General features: G+C 43.3%; 1 protein-coding gene across 1 annotated transcript in view; it reads left to right on the forward strand.

The window, feature by feature from the left end:
- rnf13 (ring finger protein 13) overlaps positions 1–24,446 on the forward strand; it is a 253,241-nt gene that overhangs the window by 132,316 nt on the left and 96,479 nt on the right. Inside the window, exon 5 of the mRNA XM_078564260.1 lies at positions 3,575–3,662. Coding sequence (XP_078420386.1) covers positions 3,575–3,662 — 88 coding nt within the window. The remainder of the gene's footprint in view (positions 1–3,574; positions 3,663–24,446) is intronic.

Here is a 24,446-nt window from a genome sequence, read left to right on the forward strand (position 1 = left end):
TTCCATGACAGCATGCACTGTGCTGTACAGTTTGGCATCACTGTTGACAGTTTCAGAGTGAAGAATGGAGTGAAGCAGGGTTGTGTTCTAGCCCCCACATTGGTATTTTCTTCTACATTCTCCTGACCTTTGCCTTCCCTGCACATATGGAAGGAGTTTACCTGTATACTTGGTCTGACGGCAAGTTCTGCAATCCACATTGGTATTTTCTTCTACATTCTCCTGACCTTTGCCTTCCCTGCACATATGGAAGGAGTTTACCTGTATACTTGGTCTGACGGCAAGTTCTGCAATCTGTCCAGAGAGAAAAATACTGTGCATCTGATCAGAGAACTCATCTGCGCTGTACTCGTCGTTTACAAGGAAACTCAGCTACGAAGGCTCATGGATTGTATTGTCTTTCCCGTTATTCCTTTCTATAACTGTCAAGAAAACCATAGTTATAAGACAGGGTGTCACAACTTTGCCATTGATCACATTACATAACACCCCACTGAATGAGATTAGCAAATTCTGCTATCTTGGGTCCACGCAACAATCAATCCGTGTATAGGGAAAGCAACTACCATCTTTGGCTGACTCTGAAGACATGTATGGAATAACATCAAGCTGACTCTTTCAGGATGCTGGTTTATGAGGCCTGTGTCCTCTACCTTGTATGGCTGTGAAATATGGGTGATTTACAGCTATCAAGAAAGGTAGCTCATAAACTTTCATCTTCACTGTTTGTGGTGCATCCTGGGCATCTCATGGAAGACAAAATTATGAATATGGTGGTCCTCTCAAAGGTAAATCTCCCAAGTAAGTTGGCACTCCTCAAGCAGAGGCTACTTCATGGGCTTGGGCACGTTCACAGGATGGAAGACCATCACATACCCAAGCGTTTTCTATATGGCGAGGTAGCTGGAGGCAGAATCGTAGTCGGATGCACAAGAACTTCGCTTCAAGAATGCTTACAAGCATGACATGAAGCCCTAAACACAGATTTTTGCACATGGGAGACACTAACTGATGACGGAGGAAAATGGCGACATTACCTGTGGGGCGGTATGTGCTACCTTGACCATCGATGGCTACAGCAGCTTGGCGCCAAAACCGAAAACAGAATACCACAGCAACACCGGATAACTGCTTCATATGTGACACTTGTGGCAGAGCCTGCCTCTCATGGATTGGTCTCTTCAGCCAACACCAAACGTGCACCATATGAAGCTATCCCATCATTAATAGATTTGATTTCCTACATGTCCATCATCTTGTGTAGATGGAAGAATGCCAACAACAGGGCCCATGACCTTTGTTACAACTCAACAAGGCTGCTTCGACAGCACCTTCCAAACCCGTGACCTCTACCATCTAGAAGGGTAAGGGAAGCAATTGCATAGGAACACCATCACTTGCAAGTTCCCCACCAAGCCACATATCATCCTGACTTGGAAGCATATAGCTGTTCCTTCACCGTCACTGGGTCAAAATCCTGGAACACCCTTCCTAACAGCACTCTAGGTGTACCACATGGACTGCTGCGGTACAAGAGGGCACCTCACCACCACCTCGAGGGCAATTAGGGATGGGCAATAAATGCTGGCCTAGCCAGTGACACCCAAATCCAGTGAAAGAATAAAAAAAAAAGCCAAAAGATTATTAGATTAAGTTTTGGGTCTGTGTTTTAAATTTAGGATAAAATGGAGGAATGAAGGGGCTCATGTGACCTATTCTGAATTCTGCTGACAGTAAACTTGGGTAGCTTAATTGTTAAAGATTAGAGGGGCCTAGGTTGTTTTACAGAGAAGAAGGTGCAAGGTGTTCACACTTGTAGACAATGGCAGAAGCACCTGTGCTGATCGTGGATAGACTGTTAATCTCTAAAGCCCCCGAAAGGTGTTAAAAATATCAGGTTGTGTAAATGGTTATACTTTATCTGTCTATTTAATTTCAAGATAGAATGAAGTTGGGAGTCTAAAGGATAGCTATCAGCACGTCTACCTGGATATCAGGCCCATGTGATTAACATTGCCATGGAAATGGGCTTTGAGAGGGAAGGGTGCATTGGAAGCCATTGTAAGATCGGATTACAAGGTTCTCCTAAAAGATGTCCCTGAATTTCACAGACCGGGAAGTCTGCCAGGAATCTAGATAGCGAATGAGCAGATAGAGCCAGCAAGTCTCTATAGTTAATCATGCAGGAACATAAGTGGAAGCTCATGATCGAATTGAGCAGACCAAATTTGTGAGGATTTTCATGAGACTGGAAGATTCGTCTAGCTTGAGCTACAGGGAGAATCTCCAGAGAAAGCCCTCACTGGGGTTAAAAGCTACCAGGCTGGGAAAGGAAAAGAATGGTGTTAACCCCAATCCTTTTTTGAGGCCATTCCTAAAATGTTTCTACTCTCCTCCTGGGAATCTCGTGCCAGGACTGAGTTCTGAATAGAACGGTTGCTTCAAAAGTGTGGTAGCAGATGGCAGCCCCACCATAATTACATACTCCACTTAACCAGGCCATGTGTCTGACAGAGAACCTTTGACCTAAAGAAGTGAGAACTAACTTTTATTTTAAAATTGTACAATAATGTCACAATATTATTTATGGAAGTCCAACATATCCACAACCAAAGAAGTAAGGTTTCACCATGTTTTCAAGTAGGACATTTTATAAAATTCTATTTGACATTTTATAAACATTTTGACATTTTATAAAATTCTTACTCATAGTCATTATATACATTTAATTGTTTGATTTGAATGTGTCCAGATTGTAGGATAACCTTTTGAACCATAAAATGACAATGTAGTGTTTAACTGGAAAATTAAATAACTATTTCTAGAACTCGTCTACCCATACCTCGTGACATTTAATTCCTACAATATGGACCAGGAGTGTTAATTGGCTGGAGATGGGATTTCCGTCCCTCACGTCAGGGTGTTGGTGGAGAGGCCACGGGGAGAGGGAGCACCCGTAGGAGGGGGGGCACACCTTGTGGGGGAGCGCCCGATACTGTAAGGAGGCCATTGATGATGGAGGTACCGCCCCCCCCCCCCCCCCCCCCCCCCCCCAAAACCAACTTCCTGTCTGAGGCCTGAGCAGGGTTACTTCTTGGGCTTCCCCGTTGCTGCTGAACTCTCCGCCAGCCTGAAAATTGAGGCTGGGTGGGAATTGGCCGTTAAGTGGCCATTAATTGGCCAACTGGCGGCCTTATTTGGGGCAAGGGTGGGCTGGCCTAGGCCTCGCCTGTCCCACCATAAAATTACAGAGAGGTCATGGTGGGCAGGATGCTGGCGGAAGGCCATCTGAGAATTTTATGTAGCACCTTTTAATGTAGCTAAAGTTTCAGACAGTGGCCGGGGGAGGATGGAGTCTGTGACTAAGGAATATCTTTATTTAACTTTCTTAGCACTTGAGTTCATTTGTGAATCTTTGTCTCTGGATGCACCACAGTCAAGTCCATTCTCTCTCCCACTAATATCTACACTTCTGTGTTTGTACTGTATGCTCTGTTCATTTTGTTAGACAAGCAAATTTTCTTGGATTATTAATTTACAAGCAATCTAAGCTTCCTGTGTTTGTTTTCCTTAGGTATTGAATGCTCAGCGAGCTGGATACAAAGCTGCCATAGTACACAATGTCGACTCCGAAGATCTTATTAGTATGGGGTCCAATGATAGTAAGTAGGCTACTAAATGTAATTAAATGCACAGTGTGCTAAGGTTCATGCCCAAATCTATGCCCAGTTTGTTGATCTGAAGTGGGGCAACATTAGCAGGCTGTAGAATTAACTGCAGAGAGGGTAAAGCTGGTCAAGGTTCCAAATTCTGATTGCTACCCTGCTGGACATTCACATGTGTGGATCGCAGGCCAGAACAGGATTGAGCTCTGCTGGGATGTTCTACCCAGTCTGACAGCTAGCACACTCTCCCTTTTGGTCACTGGGACAAGGTTTCAGTGTGCAGCTGGCAGATGTCTAGTTGTGCTTCAGCAAGGAATCGATGTTTTAAAAAATTATAGGGAGAAATAAGGAACAATATTTGATGGAATCTGATACAAGATACATGGTTATGGCAAATTAGTTTAAAACTGCTGGATACCAATATTTTTCTAAAACCTCCCTAAAATGTAAAAGGGAGGAAATGTGTCAATTTGCTATATACAACAATTTAAATAAGAACAGAAATTGCCAGAAAATACGCAGGTCAGGCAGCATATGGAGGGAGAGAAATAGAGTTAACATTTCAGATCAAAGCCCTTTCATCAGAACTCCTGAGTGTTTCCAGCATTTTCGGTTTCTATTGCAGATTTCCAGCATCCACTGCATATTGCTCTTCTTAGTAACACCTTTTTAAAACTTATTCTTATGATGTGAGCATTGCTGGCTAGGCCAGCATTTATTGCCCATCCCTAATTGACCTTGAGAAGGTGGTGGTGAGCCACCTCCTTGGACCGCTGCAACAAAACTGTGTTTGAGGATGTAACTAGCACAATAGATAAGGGGGAACCAGTTGCTCTGGTATATTTAGATTTTCAGAAAGCTTTTGAAAAAATCCCACACAAGAGGTTAGTAAACAAAATTAGAGCACATGTGATTGGGTGGGGTGGGTGCAGAATATGCTGGCACAGACTGAGAACTGGTTAATGCACAGAAAACAGAGTAGGAATAAATGAGTTATTTTCAGGTTGCCAGGCTGTGACTAGTACGGTACCGCAAAGACCAGCTTGGGACCCAGCTATTCACAATCAATATCAATGATTTGGATGTGGGGACTAAATGTAATATTTCCAAGTGTGCAGATGTCTCAAAACTACGTGGAAGTGAGAGTTGTGAGGATGATGCACAGAAGCTTCAAGGATTGTTTTTTTTTTCACTGTAGTTGAGGAGTCAATTACCAAGTGGCATAGATTTAAGGCGATTGGTAGAAGGATTAGAGGGGACAGGAGAGAAAACTTTTTCACCCAGAGGGCAGTGGGCATCTGGAATTTGCTGCCTTAATTGGTGTTGAGGCTGAAATGCTCAACTCATTTAAAAGGTACCTGGATCTGCACCTGAAGCGCTGTAACCTGCAAGGCTATGGACCAAGTGCTGGAAAGTGGAATCAAAAATGAGCGGCTGGTTTCTCTTTTCGGCCAGCGCAGACATGATGGGCTGAATGACCTCTTTTGTGCACCGTGACTTTTCGATGGTTCCATGGGATTTGGAGAGGCTGGGTGAGTGGGCAAAAATTTGGTGGATGGAATACAATGTGGAGAAACCTGAGGTTGTGCACTTTGGTAGGAAAAACAGAACTACAGAGTATTTCTTAAATGGTGAGAGGCTGGGAAGAGTTGACCTTCAAAGGGACTTGGGTGTCCTTGTTCATGAGTCATTGAAAGCTAACGTGCAGGTACAAGTAATTAAGAAGGCAAATGGTATGTTGGCCTTTATTAGAAGAAGATTTGAGTATAGGAGTAAAGATGGCTTTCTGCAATTATGTGGAGCCTTGGTGAGACCACACCTGGAGTGTTGTGTGCAGTGTTGGTCTCCTTACTGAACGAATGACATAGAAAGAGTGCAGCGAAGGTTCACCAAACTAATTCCTGGGATGGAGGAATTGTCCTATGAGGAAAGACTAAATAGACTGGCCCTTTGCTCTCTGGAGTTTAGAAGAATGAGAGGTGATCTGATTCAAACATACACGCTGTCGAGCCCTGTAAGAATTTTGTATGCAGGAAGAATGTTTCCCCAGGCTAGGGGATTTTGAACCAGGGGTCACAGTCTCTGAATAAGAGTCAGGCTATTTAGGACCGAGGTGAGGAGGAATTTCTTCACTCAGAGGACAGTGAATCTTTAGAATTCTCTACCCCAGAGGGCTGTGGAGACTCAGTCATTGAGTATATTCAAGAGAGATCGATAGATTTCTACGTATTAAAAACGCAAGGGGTATGGGGATAGTGCAGGAAACGGGTGTTGAAGTAGAAGATCAGCCATGATCTCATTTAATGGAGGAGCGGGCTCGAAGGGGTGAATGGCCTACTCCTGCTTCTATTTCTTATGTTCTTAAGCCCATGTGGTGTAGGTACACCCCAGTGCTGCTGGGGAGGGAATTTCAGGATTTTCACCCAATGACTGTAAGGGAACAGTAATATAATTCCACGTCAGGATGGCGTTGCTTGGAGGGGAACTTGCAGGTGGTGGCGTTCCCATGTATTTGCTGCTGCTGTTCTCCAAGGTGGTAGAGGGCGCAGGTTCGGAAGGTGATGTTGAAGGGGTCTCGGTGAGTTGCTGCAAGTGCATCTTGTAAATGGATCACACAGCTGCCACCATTTGGTGTTTGAGGGAGTGAATGTTTAAGGTAGTGGATGGTCTGCTAAGGAAGGGGGCTGCTTTGTCCTGGATGGTGTCATGTTTCTTGAGTGTTGTTTAATAGCTTACTCTTGGATTTGGTGGTAAAAATGTGGTTGTGACTGGGACAATAGCCTGCTGACAGGTTCTAGAGCTTGTGACAAGAGGCTGTTGATATGCTAGCAATATCTGTTCAAAATCAGTTGCTGTTTAGTGCAACTCTAAAGCCTAGGTTACATGCTCTTTTATCAGTCTCCCCTTCATTCTGGCCAAGAAAATTCACGCATTGATGCCTCACGCTTCTACAGGCTGGTTAATTTTAATCTTAATATAAAACCCAAGGCCAATTCTGCCACCCGCAGTTAGTTTGGAAATACATTTTAAATAGTTTAAAAGTAAAGTTTACTTTTCACTAGTTACAACAGTACTAAGGACTTCCTTGTATCTCGAACTTTTCATCAGAGATTCTCACTCCGGAATACCCTGCAGGTGCTTCCTTCTCTAAGTGCTGAGATGAAAAAATGATAAAAACAATGAAGTGTTTTTATAGTGACCTTGATATACACCAGGTTTGTCCAACATACGGGCCCATGAAGCCCCTCTATGGGACCCCCAGTGCCAGTTTTCAAAATTCCAGTCGAACAGGTGAATTTCAATCGAAGATTCTGCATGGAGCTGCTCCACCAATTGCAGGCTGTTTCATTCCCATGTTTGAATGAGGGAGAGAAACAATTTCTGATTGGAGGAGCAGTGACCGTCGACATTGGTGAGTGTGCTGAGGGCTCTAGGCTGAGGGAAGCGAAGAATGGTGGGGCTGAAGCCTGGGGAGCAGAGCAACGGCAGGGCTGGGGAGAAGACAGTGCTGTGGTGAGTACGTGGGAGTGAGTGGGTATGTGTGGGGGAGTGTGAGCGTGCCTGTTGAGGGTCGGGGGAGGGGGGGGGGAAGTGAGAGTTTGTGTGCCTGAGTGCGAGAGACTGTGTGGCTGTGTGTTGGGGTGGGGGGCCGGGGAGTGCAAAGGACTGTGTGACTGAAATGGTTCCAAAGGTGGGGACTTCAGTAACATGGATAGATTGGCGATGCTGAGGCTGCTCTCCTTAGAGAAAAGAAGGTTGAGGGGTGATTTGATAGTGGTGTTCAGAATCATGAGGGATATGGACAGAGTAGATGGGGAGAAACTGTTCCATTGTCAGAAAGGTTGAGTACCAGAGGACACTGGCAAAAGATCCAAAGGCGACATGAGGAAAAGCCTTTTTACACAGTAAGTGTTTAGGATGTGGAATACAATGCATGAGAGCGTGATGGAGGCAGATTGAGTTGATTTTGAAAAGGGAATTGGATAATTATCTGAAGAGAAAATTTTTAGGGCTATGGGAAAAGGCAGGGTGTACAGTAAAGGGTTAACATCAGGGAGGCAGTGGCATAGTGGTATTGTCATTGGACTAGTAATCCAGAGACCCAGGGGACCCGACGGATGGTAAAACATGATTTCAATAAAAATTTGGAATTAAAAAGTTTAATGATGACCATGAAACCATTGTTGATTGTCTTATGTCCTTTAGGAAGGAAGTCTGCTGTCATTACCTGGTTTGCATGTGACTCCAGATCCACAGGAATGTGGTTGACTCTTAAACACCCCTTGAAATGGCCTAGCAAGCCACTCAATAGTATCAAAACCACTAAACAGTCTAAAAGGTATGAAACCAGATGGACCACCTGGCATCAAGCCAGACACCAGAAACGACAACGGCAATCTCAGCCCTGTTGACCCAGCAAAGTCCTCCTTACTAACATCTGGGGGCTTGTGCCAAAATGGGGAGAGCTTTCTCATCCAGACTAGTCATACAACAGCCTGACACAGTCATACCCACAGAATCATACCTTACAGATAATGTCCCAGACACCACCATCACCATTCCTGGAAATGTCCTTTCCCACCAGCAGGACAGACCCAGCAAAGATGGTGGCACGTTGGTACACAGTCAGGAGGGAGTTGCCCTGGGAGTCCTCAACCAGACCCCGTGAAGTCTTATGACATTAAGTCAAACATGGGCAAGGAAACCACCTGCTGATTACCATCCTCCCCCCCCCCCCCCCCCCCCTGCCCCCCGCCCCCCGGCCAGCTGATGACTCAGTGCTCCTCCATGTTGAACACCACTTGGAGGAATCACTGAGGGTGGCAAGGGCTCAGAATGTACTCTGGGTGGGGGACTTCAATATCCGTCACAAAAAGTGGCTCGGTAGCACCAGTACAGACAGAGCTAGCTGAATCATAAAGGACATAGCTTCTAGATTGGGTCTGTGGCAGGAGGTGAGGGAACCAACAAGAAGAAAAAACACACTTGACCCCATCCTCATGAACCTGCCTGCTGCAGATGCATCTGTCCATGAAAGTATCAGTAGGAATGACCACCACACAGTCCTTGTGGAGAGGAAGTCCCGTCTTCACATTGAGGGAACTCTCCATCGTGTTGTGTGGCACTACCACCATGCTAAATGGGATAGATTTTGAACAAACCTAGTAGCTCAAGACTGGGCAATCATGAGGCTCTGTGGGTCATCAGCAGCAGCAGAATTATACTCAACCACAATCTGTAACTTCATGCCTGGCATAACCCCACTCTACTATTAACCACCAAGCCAGGAGATCAACCTTGGTTCAATGAAGAGTGCAGGAGGGCATGCCAGGAGCAGCACCAGGCATACCGAAAAATGAGTTGTCAACCTGGTGAAGCCACAACACAGGACTACTTGCGTGTCAAATAGCATAAGCAGCAAGTGATAGACAGGGCTAAGTGATTCCACAACCATTGGATCAGGTCTAAGCTCTGCAGTGCAGCCACTGGAGGAGGAGGCTCCACAAATAACCCCAGCCTCAATGGTGGGGCAACGTTGCACATCAGTGCAAAAGATAAGGCTGAAGCATTTGCAACAATCTTCAACCAGAAGTGTAGAGTGGATGATCAATCTCAGCCTCCTCTGGAGATGGCCAACATCACAGACTCGAATCACTCCGCGTGGTATCAAGAAATGGCTGAGGGCACTTGATGCTGCAAAGGCTATGGACCCTGACAATATTCCGACAATACCACTGAGGACTTGTGCTCCAGGAGTTGCTCCGCCTCTAGCCAAGCTGTTCCAGTACAGCTGCAACAACTGGCATCCACCCAGCAATGTGGAAAATTGTCCAGGTATGTCCTGTACATAAAAAAGGATGAATTCAACCCGGCCAGTTACTGTCCCATCAGTCTACTCTTAATCTTTAGTAAAGTGATGGAAGGGATCATCAACAGTGCTATCATGCACCACTTGCTTAGAAATAAGCTGCTCACTGACTCTCAGTTTGGGTTTTGCCAGGGTCACTCAGCTCCTGACCTCATTACAATCAACGGCATTACCATTGCTGAATCCCCCACTATCAACATCCTGGGGTTGGGGGGGAGGGGGTTACCATTGACCAGAAACTGAACTGGACTAGCCATATAAATACTGTGGCTACAAAAGCAGATCAGAGGCTAGGAATCCTGTGGCAAGTAACCCGCCTCCTGACTCCCCAAAGCCTGTCTGCCATCTCCACTGCACAAGTCAGGCTTGTGATGGAATACCCTCCACTTGCTTGGATGAGTGCAATAACAACTCAAGAAGCTTGACACCATACAGGATAAAGCAGCCCACTTGATTGGCACCCTATCCACAAACATTTGTTCCTTCCACCACTGACGCACAGTGGGAGCAGTGTGTACCATTTACAAGATGCACTGCAGGAACTCTCCAAGGCTCCTTAGACAGCACCTTCCCAATACATGACCACTACTATCTAGAAGGACAAGGGCAGCAGACACATGGGATGAACCTAGCAGTTCTCCTCCAGGCTGCTCACCACCCTGACTTGGAATTATATCGTCATTCCTTCACTGTTGCTGAGTCAATACCCTGGAACTCCCTTCCTTACAGTGTTGTGGGTGTACTTACAACAGATGGACTGCAGTGGTTCAAGCAGGCAGCTCACCACCACCTTCTGAAGGGCAATTAGGGATGAGCAAAAATTCTGGCCCAGCCAGTGACGCCCACATCCCATGAATGAATAAAACAAACAATGTAATGATGTAACAACACATGATTGAGTAACAGAGAGCTGGAGAGAAGAGAAGTTCCAACCTCATGCAGAGGTTCCTATATGTACATTGTAGCTGTAAATAAAGAGTAATAGTTTTACCAAGCTACAGTCTTGAGCTTACTTTGGGAGATTAGCCAAGCCCCAGAGAACCTCGTGTAGACCCTCAACACAGGACGAAACATGGTGGCAGCAGACAGCGAGTGAAAGACTCAGAAAAGTTTAAGAAGCAGCTATAGACCTGGGAAGTCAAGAGATCCTTGAAGGAAGGAGAAAAAAAGGAACAGATTCTAACTCACCAAAAATTAAGAGCATAGCGGGTGCAGCAGCTGCAAGCTGAGACACACTAAACCCAGAGTCTGGACAGCAGTGGGCACAGACCCGAACCATCAAACAACACAAGTGAGGCAGCAACAACTAGACTTAGTAGAAGCATGGAATCCACAGTACCACTCCCAGTACCATTTCAGAGTGCTTAAGGCTCTCAACAGACCCAGAACTGGGACGTGGAGAAAGAGGTTCACAAGGTATAGAACTATTTCTGACTTGCACAAAAGAAACCATGTCAGTACAGTACTTTATGCAGTTGGATCTATTGCTGATGATGTGATAGCAAGGCAGGGAATTGATGAGACTTCAAGTTCTTACTTCTAACAAAGAAACCCTGCAAGCTTTTGATTCATATTTCAGTAATCATAATAACTTAAACTTTGCCCTCCCTTTCTATAATTAACAAGAGAAAGCAAAGACCAGGCAAAAGCATGGATTCATTCATCAATGTTCTATACAGGCTGCCAGGGAACTGCGATTACGTAATCTTAAGGGATGATTTGTTTCATGATAGAATCATAGTAAGAGTCTTAGGCAAAGCATTATCGGATTTCTTACAGACGAGAGGATTTAACACTAGTCAAGGCAGTACAAATTGTGAGGCAAATTGGGATTAGAAAACAAAATCGGATGTTTGTTCACTGAGAAAGATGAGGCCCCATGGGGAAGATCGAGTGAGACCATTCAGTTTGTAGGCCATGAGAGAGAAAGTCTGCCTAAGCCTGCCAAAACAGGGAAAAGCGTGCCAACCGCCATCTTGAAATGTCTTTGGGCAGAGCAGGAACCAACCGCACAAGCAAGAATAATGTCCAGCAGGGGGAGCAAAGTGACACATCTGTGGAAAGATGGGCCATTTTAGAACTGTCTACCACTTGAAAACGCTGACAACCTGTAAAAAGAGGGAGGAAATATTAAAACAGGGCCACTTAAAAAGTGTAAGAGCCACAGAAAAAGGAAGTAATTTTTCTTGGGGAAGTAAACGATACTGAAAATAAATACTAGAGTATTAAATTTGAATTGGTGGACAACCCACAGAGTTTAAATTAGACACTGAAGCAGGTGTTTCTATCTTATCAAAGTGAAATTGCTCAAACAGATTACATTGCAACCCTCATCTATCAAATTGCAGGACCCTGGTGGGACTACATTGAAAGTCAAAGGCCAACTCATGGCAAAGTTAAAATATAAAGATGGAGAAATCTTCAAATCACTCTAGTCATTCAAAATCAAGAATGCTATTTACTAAGCAGAAAGGCATGCTTAAAAATGAAGCTAATCTATAAAGTGGATAAAGTTGTTGATGAGCAGTACAACAATACATTCAGGAATAAATTTCCAAAATTATTTATAGGCCTAGGGAAACTAAAGACCAAATACCATACCATGCTACAAGCTGATGCTAAACCAGTCTGCTTCTTTATACCACTATGCCAGCAAAATGGTGTATAGGAATGGTCACGAAAAGAATTTGCATGGATTTAACTCCTCCAACTTATCAGTGGAACGTGGGATCCACCTGATGCCCTTGGTGGATGAGAGTCTTGCCAAATTAGTTGAGAGTACTCTATTTACCAAATTGGATGCAACAGCGGATTTTGGCAGTTGCCTCTGGATGAAGAATCCAGTCTGCTGGCCACTTTTATAATGCAATTCTTATTGCTTCAATAGATTACCATTTTGAATTGTGTCCGCTCCAGGAATTTTCCAAAAAACAAAGGTCACTTAGGGATAGAAAATGTCATGAGAGCCCAGCAATCAGCCTGGTGGCCAAGCATTACTCATAATGATTTCTAATTGTGTTGTATGTACAGTAAACAGCCAAGAGCAAAAAGAACATGATCACCTTCCACTTTTCCATCAAGGTCGAGAGGGCGCCTGGGAATGCACTTTGATTTTAAGGGGAAAAACATTCCTTATTGTTATTGATTACTACTCAAGGTGGATTTAAGTAACACCCCACCATCACGGTGGAAGCAATCATTCAATCACTGAGGAGAATTTATGCAACACGTATCATTCTGGACATTGTTGGGTCAGACAACGGGTGGTAATTTACTATTGAGTTACTCCAAAATTTTGCAATGGATTACAGATTCGTTCATGTAACCAGTTCACCTCATTATCCTCAAGAAACTGGAGAAGCTGAGAGAGGCGGACGAGTTATCAAAGATTTGCTGAAGAAGAATAAAGGCTTTAATCTAGCTCTTCTGAGCTACCAAACTATACCACTACAAAATGGTTTCTCGCCATCTGAGTTATTGATGAGAAGGAGAGTGAGAACACAACTTCCATCTCTGACACAGAAACTTAAATCCAGTATCACCACAAGCGACCATGAGAAGGTAAAGCAGTGTGAAGGAGAACAGAGAAAAAAACAAGCTCGTAACTTTAACCACAATCGTACAGCACCTAAGTTACTAGTTCCGAAGCCAAGGGAGAAAGCATGGGTACGAGACCCACTGAGAGAAGGCACAATCATCGAAAGAACTCCAAAAGCGAGATCTTACAGGATTAAGACAGACCAGGTACCATGAGGAGAAACTGCGGCACCTTAATATCCTGGGAAAGAAAGCCAATAGAAACTTTGGCTTATTACTCAGATCCTGAAGAGAAGAAGAAATACGGTAAAGCTCTATAGCCAACCAGGAGAAGAACATTCACACTGACAAAAGGGAAAGTACGGCACAACCTTGACTTCAGTAAGAGATTGGAACAAGATCAGGGAGATTGGTCTGCTATGAGACAGCAGTTGGTAAAGGCTGAGTTATTTAGAATCCCAGATGGAAACTTTAAATAATTGTCATAACCTATATTTTCAATTGGTATGTTTGAGATGCATCTCTGAATTCAGGCATAAAAACCACCAATCCTCGAAGTTTTTTTATAGAAACTAAATTAAGCATTTATCAATTTAACCACAAATTTAAATGCACACACATGTCTACAAATTACTATCAATAATAATTTTTAAACAAATCCCCAAATTAATCACTCCCAGGTAATCTTCCCCAAGGCAACAATAACCCATAGACTTAAACAGACACCAGGCAAAGCACATTTTATCTTACAAATTCAAAATGAGGTTCCTTTCAATTTGTTTCCTTTGCAGATAGTTGTAGGCTTACAGGTGCTTATATATCACATGCCTCTAACTTCCACACACACAACTCTTCTGTATATACCTAGCCTTCCCTTTGATTGTAAATTCTTATTGTATCACCAGGCTCTTTGAACTCCACCTCTTCTAACATTAAAACCCCTTTCATTGTATCAATTTTATTAGTAATATAAACATATTGTTTGGTGTCTCCTAGCTGCAAGATTTCACCCCCAGTCTTTGAATGGTTTATTCAACAAAATGTAAAAGCACCCTCTACCTTATTGTTTACATCTCAAAACTACTACACATCAAAGCACCCAGACTAGCTGGCTTTAATCCAATTAACGCGTGCACACTCACATCCACAGACCCTAATACAGGTCCAATTTAAAAAATAATTTCCAATAACATTATATGCATTAATATCTCTCATGACATGTGCCTCAGAGACTAACCCTATGAAGTCTGAGACTTTGAGAGGCAAGGGAAATGTAGAAGGATGTAAATATAGGAAAAAGTCTTGGGCGAGTAAGATGTAGAGTAAAAGGTTACCAGCAGAAAGATATGATAATGTAATGATGATGTAACAACACATGTTGAATAACAGAGAGCTGGAGGGAGGAGAAGTTCCAACCTTGTGCAGAGTTCCCAATGTGTACATAGTAGCTGTAAATAAAGAGTAATGATTTTAACAAACTACAGTCTTGAGCAGCTTAGTTTGGAGGAATAGACATGCCCCAAAGAACCCAGTTTAGACCCTGAACGCATGGCAAAACACCGGTGGGCGGGATTAGCGGAGTTGTCTTGCAGAGACCCAGCACAGCCAGACAGGCTGAATGTTGTTCTCCTGCGCTGTAACCATTCTCTGACTGTATTTTATGTTCTGTCAGCTCATCTGTTTAATCTGCTACATAAGAAATACCGTTGTGATAGACCCAAGCTTTGAAAATTGTTTGTGTAATTCTACAGATAATGGATACAGAATGCTGCCATATATAAATTTCATAGGAGTGTAACATGAAACTGCCATATTATATTTATGGGCAGAATTTTGCCCTCGATGGGCGGGCGGGCCCCACCGGCTTGGCAGCAGGCAGGCAGCCGATCGCCACTGCCAAAATGGGCCCCGCCGCCATTTTAAGTGGGCGGGCCAATTATGCCACGAAAGAGCGCACATCTCCCTGAGACTAAGTGCTGCCTCAGGGAGAGCGCTGAAAGTGTTTGAAAGTTTAAAAATAAAAAAATTATTTACATGTCCCCCTCATGTGACAATGTCACACGAGATGGGACATGTTAAAAAATATCACAGAAACTTTATTAAAGTTTTTTAAAACCGACATGAAACCTCATCCCGCCGGTGGATGAGGTTTCATGTTTTTTCAGAAGCCCGCTAGGGCTCCTGACCTGCCCACCAGCCTTAAGGTTGGACGGGCAGGGCCTTTAATTGATTTAACTACCCTGTCAATGGCCTCAATTGGCCATTGACAGGTCAGCGGGTGCACAGCTGATTTCACTGTCCCCCCTGCCTTCCTGAATATTTAAATGAAGTGGGATGACATCTGGGGTTCTCTCCAACGTCATCCTGCGTCATTTTCATGTCGGCGAGCGGGCCCCGCCCCCAGCTCACCAACAGAAAACTTCTGTCCAAATTGGTATGGGTGAATTATATTCTGAATCCTCACCATATACAAGAAAAATACATTGTTGAAAGTGGTAACAGTTTAATATTTGAAATATCTTGGTTAACAGTTTTGCTCCCTCACAATTTCCATTATTACCATCTCTAATGTAACTGGGGTCAATTTAAACTAATTCATAATGATTTCCCTATTGCTACCAGCACAAGAAAGACTTTCATTGACATTCTGACAACTCTCTCATTTAATTTTATTTATAGTTTGTACCTCATGTTTGCCTAGCAGTGCTTTGGTTTTATAGATATACAATAAAGTGTCTGTTATACCATGGTCCCTGTTAAGACAAACATTGTTTATGTCTCTATTAAGCCATTATAGTGTATATAAAAAAAATACTTTGAGACTCAGGGAAAAAAATCTCTGAGCTCAGAGTTATATAGACAATTATTACTGTTCTGAAACTCTCCCTGTATAAAGTGTGCAACCCCTAGAGAGGCGCTTTCAGTGTTGTAGCATTTCTAGTGTTTTAGGAAACGGATGAAATATGAAGAAACCCTTGTCCTAAGAGGGTGAACAAAAAGATCCTGCAAGTTAGACTCCTGGTGCTATCAGAAGTAAAATAAAAATGATGCGGAAGTTGGCTGTAAATATTTGTATTTGTGGGGCATGTCAGAAAGGAGAAGTGAAGGAATATTTGTAATGTGCTTAATAACTTGTACAGTTATTCTGGGAGTGAATGAAGAATAATTGGAATGTTGGAATTATCAGAGTAATTAATTGAATTTCTGTCCGAGTATTCAACATTTCATTGTAATAGCAAATGTTTTCACTGGGTCCTCACAAAAATGACATAAACACTTTTCTTTTGCCAATTTGACCCTCTGTGAGTTTATCCAAAACTCTGCTGGCTGTGTCTTTGCTCATTCTGAGTCCTGTTCACCCATCACACCTCTGCTTGCTGACCAACGTTGGCTCCCAGTTAATCAACACCTTGATTTTTAAAATTCTCATCCTTATTTTCAAAACCTTGCAAAGCCTGAATCTCCCTATCCCTGTACTTTCCTCCAGCCCCACAACTGTTAGATACCTGCACTTCTCTCATTCTGGCCTCCTAAACATCCCTGATTTTGATCTAGAATCCCCTCTCTAAACCCCTCCTCCTCTCTTCCCCATTACAACACCCCCCAAAAACCCACCTGTTGACCAAGCTTTTGGCCATTGCCCAAAGGTGACTCAGTGTCAAAGTACACTCCTGTAAAGTGCCTTGGGATGTTTGAATACTTTAACGGCCCTACATAAATGCATGCTGTTGTTGATGCTATTTGTTTGCTTGCTTGTTTGAATAGCTGAATTCTGATTACCCAGCTCAGCAAGACAAAGAATTTCTTTTTGAAGAATGTGTTTTAGTTTTAGATGGCATAGAGTCCAACAGGTAACTTAGAAAGTTAAGAGAATTGAGGTTTTACTTTGCACCAACGTTACAGTTATATTGTAAATGCAACCTGTTATCTGGCTCGATGGGACATCAAAACAAAGTGAAATGCATGACCTTGTCTCAGTTTATTTTGTAGAGTTCAAACTTCACACCCAATTTACACCATAAATGTAGCAAAGTGATTTCAGCTAACACCAGCATTAAACCTATGGAGTGTGATGTACCATGCAAAAAAATACACATTTGGATTTAGCATCCTAATATATTACCAGCCTTGTTTATGGTAGGAGGTGTGTTGGGAAGAGTGTTGCAAGTATGGAATAATGTTTTATAGCGCAAGGTAATCCTGATTTTAAAATGTACATACTTTCAGGAAATTGCAGCTTTACTGTTGAGACCCCCCCCTTTGTTTTTCCAGTTAATTCCCTCTAACTTCCTTCGTGTAAAATATTTCTTATTTAATAATGCAGCCATATAACAAAACCTGGTAGTGAGAATAGAATAAATTATTTTGCCATATGACTTAAAGGATTATTTTTTTACCTTGTAAATTCCATTATGTCTTGTGTAAAATTACAGGATAGGTCCAAGAAAGCTTCATACCATACTGCAGTGGTATTCCATATGATGAACCTTTATAAACACTGATTTGGTCTCAACTGGTATATTGTGTCCATTTCTGGGCAATGCAGTTTACAAAGCAGGTGAAAGCGTTAGAAAGGGTGCAGAGAAGATTTACATGAATGGTTCCAGGGATGAGGGACTTCAGTTACATAGATTGGAGACACTTGGGTTCTTTCTCCTTAGAGAAAGTGATTTGATAGAGGTATTCATAATCATGAGGGGTCTAAACAGAGTAGACAGATAAACTGTTTGATTGGCTGAAGGGTTGAGAACCAGAGGACACAGGTTTTTAGCAAAGTGTTTGTTAAAAGAACCAAAGATGACATTTACATAGTGAGTGATTATGATCTAAAATGCACTGCCTGAGTGTGGTGGAGACAGATTTGTGGCTTTCAAAAAGGAGTTGGATAAACACATGACAGAAAAAAAATTGCAGGGCCAAGAGAAAAGGATGAGGGAGTGGAACTAGCTAAATTGCTCTTAGAGAACCAAGGGCTCAAAAGGCCAAGTGGCCTTCTGAGCTGTAACCATTGTTTGATTTTTATGGGCCGTTAAGCCTGTCTCCCACGCATAATGGCTAGAGCATCATGACAGGGTACTTCCCACCCACTCTCCCCACCAACCATGTCTCCTGGGAGAGGCAAAAAACCTCTTAACTCTATGTGCTTGTAAATTTTTTGCACAGCTTCATAAAGAATGATGATCTCCTTACTAAACAAACCATGATACATAAATTTGTCCAATGTCAGATAGCATGACTGCGGTGTCATCCTAGTTTACACATTGGAGAACCAACAGAAGAGCAAAGCTATCCTGAAAGTTCATTGATCGGGCAGGGGACTGTGTTCTATCAGTTCCAGTTGACACTCTCGAAATACCACTTGATCCTTTACCAATCACAATTTTCCAGTTCCTCTAAAATGACCTCGACACAAGAAAAGGAATGGCCACAGTAAATAAATACCAATAGAATCCAGCTTTAATTCTTTGATCTCTTTTTTTAAATAGGGTTTCAATAATGCTATCTAAATGCTAGTTAAAAGGACTACTTGTCCAGATAATTCACCTATTTATTTACAGAAGAATGTGTGCCACGTTGTACTAAAAATCATTTATGGTGCTGCTGTAGCACTCAACCGTCAATTTAAAAAAAAAAGTGATTTACAGAATTATCTTCAATTTTGTGGTCCTGCAGTTTTTAGCTATATTTTTTAAAATATCTGATGGTGTAATTGATTCGTCAGGTGAAACTTGGCTTAGCTGGGTTGGCATTTCAAAATGCATCTAAGAATTTCAACCTCCATTTATATTCTCCCTAAACACAGGTAATGCCTTACCTGAATTGAGAAGAGTTTCAGAGGAATGGAATTTGTTGAAATGTTCATCCATTGGATTTTTTCCCTTTCTGCCAAGTCCTATTTCTCTTCTCTCTCAACCTCTTTTAATTGTTAGCCTTCAACACATGTGCATATTTTGATACTTTTGGCAGTTGGATGGAATGCAAAAAATTATCCTCCTCCAATTCTCTAGTGACACTTGAAGATTCATGAGTTTTATTCAATGTTTTGCTTTTTGTTTGGTCATAAAATCAGTTAAGTTGTACCACATCAAAAACTATGTATGTTTGATACTCCATAGGGAGGTTATCAAAGAGCCCCTGTGATTCAAGTTGGTCAGTACCTGCTTTTACTAACTGGGCTTCCATTATATAAAATCAAAGGGGGGAGTTTGATGCCCTCCCCACCCCTGAAGCGAGGTGGGAGGGGCCGTTCAATCGGGTGGAAGGGTGAGGTTGAGAACCTGTTGCCTTCCTGACTATTCTCAGCCCCCCCCCAATTCCCCTCCCCACCCCTTCCAATTAAATCCAGGGTGGGGAAATTAAGGTCAGACGTCCAGCCCCTCGGCCAGTTGAAACCCTTGTGGCCAATTCATGACCACTTGGCCTCGTCCCACTGTTTTGGCCATATTCTACCACGCCATGTCAGCAGACTGTCCAAAGAGGAAGAGGGTGGGGTGTGGGTGCTCCTGGTTAGGCACCCTGTGTCCAACTGTGGCAAGGGCTGACTCCATGGAAAGGCTTCAACCTTCAAACGGACCCCTCACCCCATAATTTTGTCTGCCTGACTGTCCCCAGCAAGGTAGCAGCATCTACCTGGGTCCTGGGGCCTCCGTTGCTGTTCTTCACCCCAGGCCACCTGCAGTACCAGCATTGACCTTTGCTCCTGTTGGCGCTATTCATTCCCTAGAGCTGGGATCATTGTTCTGAAGGCCCCAGGAAGTCCTGTATGGTCTTTGCAAATGTGAAGAAACCCTTCAAAGTATATGTGGAAAACTTGTTCAAAACTGGTTGTAATAATTTGCTCAACCATTTGGCCAATTCATATTGTGCCGAATCAGTCATAGATAAGCTAGGTTGTAAAGGGACATCACTTTTGTGTATTTTGGGCAGCCCATACATACATGGACACAGCGAGCTATGAGGATCGACCCCGTCATTTATATCACATGGCAGCTCATCGCTCTTACATAAATCCAGCAAGTGTTTTTTAGCTTACTTTTGAGTAAGGCAGTCCAGTCATGTTAAGCGGCAGGTCCAATGGATACAAATTTAAACCCGTCATTAAGAATAGCGTGAACTTAGTTGATATGGTCATGCTTGTTCAGGATGGCTATTCCTTCCCTGGGATGACTTCCCAGCATGCCCCTTCCACTGTTCGCAATGGGAAAGGTACAGACTGTCCCCGACCAGCCCGTGTTTGCAAAACTCAAAACAGTGTCCAACATTAGATGTGATTCCACGATTGGACAACATTTGCTGAAAAATGTGCTAAGAATTACGCTGACAACCAATATAAGATTCAGCCGGGCTCGCAGTGTGGCACATTTGCATCTACTGGAAGCTACGTATATGAGTGCACAGAGCCCTGTTCTTTGCAGACAGAACTTGTACACACATTACGTTTGTTTCAGCTAAACAAAATAAATGACAGCCATTCACTGGTTCATTCCTCAGGGCAATGCCTTGATCAATCAGGGTCAAGCTGCCTGGCTTAAATTTCAAACAATGCTTGGCAGTTAACTGTCAGATACCATCAACTGCTGCATTCTCCATGCCAATCACCACTGTCTTCTCACATAGTATAAATTGTTGTTCCCTTTACATTTGGTATTCTTGCAAACTGTCCTGATGAGTGCAAGACGAAAAGCTTCGACAAAGGTTAGGCTTGTTTTTCAGCAATACTCAAGTTTTGTACCAAACGGCTATAATTCCAATTGTTGACCGTTGACGTTTTTCTCAAAATGATTTTGGTGTGAACCCAGATGGTGAGGTTTGGCAGGATAGGCAATCCCACTTAACATCAATAGCTGAGCCCTTATCAACCTTCAGTAACTATTTACGTGTACTTTTTGGTACAGGGTTACTAGATATCAGTAAGGAGTGGTGGCTGACTTTTTTACTCTTGTCAGGAGACTAAGACTTTTTTAATATAAAATATGTATATATATAATATGGCTAATTTATGAATTTTAAAAAAAACTAGACAAAGGCTTTAAAATGACTGAAGCTATGACTCAAACAAAAGGAATGTTCCAACATTCAGAACAGCTGTCACCTCATTATTTCTGAAGAGATGCTATTGACCTCTGTGACTGCAGAGATTAAATCCAAGGGAATTGTACAAAGGCCAGTTACATTCCTAAGGCCAGGCTGGGCCAACGGGGATGACCAGTCTGATAGAACAAAGGACCCTGAAACCTCTTATAAAATCATAAATGATTGAAATATTAACCATCTCAAGAATCCAAACTAAGGAATATACGACCTTTGTCCAAGCCAAAGTGAAGAGATTGCAGTCACATGGAACAGGTAATATTCCTTTGTGGGGCTGCAAAGTTCAGACTGCCATCGAGCAAGCAGCAGCAGCAAAAGGGCTCTATCCAGGTTTGAATACCTGGTTCCCCACCTATACTGCTTCTACAAGACTAATTCATCTCTATGTTCTCGTAGAGATGACTTCCATGATGGGATAGGCCAAGTGAATTATCCAACATCAGTCTTCAACCTGCTGACTTTGTGAAAGAATACACCATTGGACTTCGATTTTGGATTTTGGGTTCACCATAAATCAATAATTCTTACTTCGTCTGTGGTCTTTGCCCTGTACCTCTTTCTTTCCTCTATCGCACCTTTATTGTATGAATGAAAAGGAGGCCACGTTGCTATCCTGCTCTCACGTTTGACTGTGTACAAATAAACTAACCCTTTTAGTTCATCCTATCTCAAGTTTGCTGTGGGGTTATTAATAGAGAATTGGATCACACCAAAACTTAGGGTTTATAAAGCGGGAAATCAAAAACACCTTTCTGTTTACGAATGGGTGGTGAGAGGAGCAATCAGGGCTGTCTGTAACAGAAATTGGGAGCTCAAGTTTGGGAAAACCAATTTGAATTTGACCAGAGTCCAAGTTGAGACATGAGTCAAAATCTGCGATAAAAGAGACAATTGGAAGCCAAAAAGGGGAAACAAATTTTAAAACACAAGTAACTTACCGTAAATTCCTTTTTCCCCTTACACCACGAAAATGGCAACTTTTGATGCCCAGATGTTTATGCAGCAAGGGAATTTAAACGGTGAAACACTGGCGGCACTTAGCACAGAAGAATTTAAAGCTGTAGCTAGGGGAGGTACAGCTAAAATTGCCCAGCAAAATGAAAATAAGTGAACTGATCCAGTTATTGGTTTAACATTTGGAGATCTCATTACAGGTAGAGCAGTTAGATGTAGAGCTCAATCATGACTCCAAATACCTTCCCCCGAGGCAATTTTGAGCTGGAAAAGCTCAAATTGCAGCTAGAATTTCAGGAGAGGGAGAAAGAAAAAGCCAGAGAACAGGAATGGGAAAGAAAATTCCAGTTCTGAAAATTGGAAATGGAGTTTACAGCTCAAAGGGAGAGAGAGAGAGACCAGATAATTGGAAGCGGCAGGGGAAATTCTCTACCTAGTAGCACCCGCTGTCTCCCTAATCTGGAATCACTCTCTGAGACACTCAAGTATGCTAAATTCATTCCCAAATTTGAAGAGAGTGGTGTGGAGTCGTATTTTGCTACTTCTGAGAAAATAGCAGGACAGCTAAAATGGCCCTCAGATATCTGGACATTTTTAATTCAAGGATACTGGTCAGGAGGTCTACTCCAGGGCCATGTCAGGAGGCAGCATCAGTTATAAGCAAACCAAGGCTGCCATCTTAAGTGCCTGAGAGTTAGTCCTGGAGGCATATCACCAACAATTCAGGAATGCTCACAAGAAGCCAACCCAAACCTACATCAGGTTTGAACAGCTGAAACAAATTGCATTCGACCGATGGATAAGATCCCTAAAAATCCTACGTACCTATGAGGATTGCATGATTTGGTATTGCTAGAGGAATTTAAAAATTGCTTACCCTCCGACCAATGGATGCACTTAGAGGAGCAGAGAATTCTCACAGCAGACAACTATGATCTCACCCATAGGCTTGGAAACTCAGGCAGACTCTTTCCAAACCATTCCCTTGAGCATTGGAAAGATGAACAGGGTGATCTAGATCGCAAAGGCCCCCCCCGCAACCCACCCAGAAAAGAAAACACAAAAGGTGTTGGGAGAAGCCCCCAAAAGGAGAACTCCCAGAGACTGGTGTGTTGTTATTGCAATAAAATAGGCCATTCCAGACCTGAGTATTGGGGATTGCGCGGCAAGCCCATTGGCCTCGTAGTCCCCCAAAGGACTCCCCAATGGGTGGTGCAGCAGAGCAGACAAGGGTTCTCACTACAAAGACTTACCCTTTGGAGGGCATGGCACTGTGTGTCTGAGCCAGACAAACTCCCAGAGACCTTCAGGAGTTTTGTCCTTTCAGGAACAGTGTACCCCTACCTGTACCAAAATGTGAGCAAGTCTGTGGTACTGCTCCGGGACACAGGGACCACTGGATCCTTAATGTTGGAAGGAAACTTAAAACTAACACACACCGCCCCACCTAGCCTAAGAGCCTGCGGAAAGGCAGGGTATTAAGCTTGGAAAGGAAAAGGGTAAGGACTTGCATGAAGTATGGCTAGCAAAAAGCTTCTTTCCAATATTAAATAGGGACCAAGGGAGTTCCCAAACCGATAAACAGATACAGTGAGATGTCTCCCCCCAGCCGAAAAGCCACAGGGATTGTAGCTGGAACAGCATCTCCACTTGAGGGCAGAAGTGTTCAAGGGGACATGGAACAAGTTAGGAGCATGCCCCCACCAAAGTCAAAAGCCCCAGCCAGGAAGCCATTGATTAGCCTGGCTGGTAGCTTTATGGCAAATTTAAATGTGGACCCGAAAAGTTCCCAAATTGGCCCAGACAGAGTGAGGGTGATACTTCACTTAGTTGAAAAGCCACCAGGAGGTATAGTAAGAGCTGACCATCCACCAGAGCTCAGTAGTGTCCCAAAAGACACGATGCCTACCACACAACTGACCAGCAGACAGACCCCAACCAGGTTGGACCCTACGCTTACCCACCTTAATGCAGAATCACAAGATGACTGGACCAGTTTCTCCCCTACAGTTAAAATGATCCTTAACAACCTATCAGACTACAGCCCTGTAGCCTTAATCCAGTATGAATGCGGGAGAGGCCCATACCAGAAGGCCATCTTCTTATCATCCAGGCCCAGAAAGGTTGTCCCAAGTTCAGGAGTCAACTGCCTGCCTATTGCCACGCAAACCCAAAGCAGCTAACACCAGAAGCTGGAACTCTCCAGTTGTGCTTGCACCCAAGCCGACCCCTGAACTGGAATCTCTGAAAGAGACCCTTTAAAACACTCCAATCTCCTGACTCCTAGCCTAACCACAGTCCCTCGGTCTGAACAGCTGAACCCACAGTTG

The sequence above is a fragment of the Cetorhinus maximus genome, chromosome 19, assembly GCF_964194155.1.
Source record: "Cetorhinus maximus chromosome 19, sCetMax3.hap1.1, whole genome shotgun sequence".
Lineage (NCBI taxonomy): Eukaryota > Metazoa > Chordata > Chondrichthyes > Lamniformes > Cetorhinidae > Cetorhinus > Cetorhinus maximus.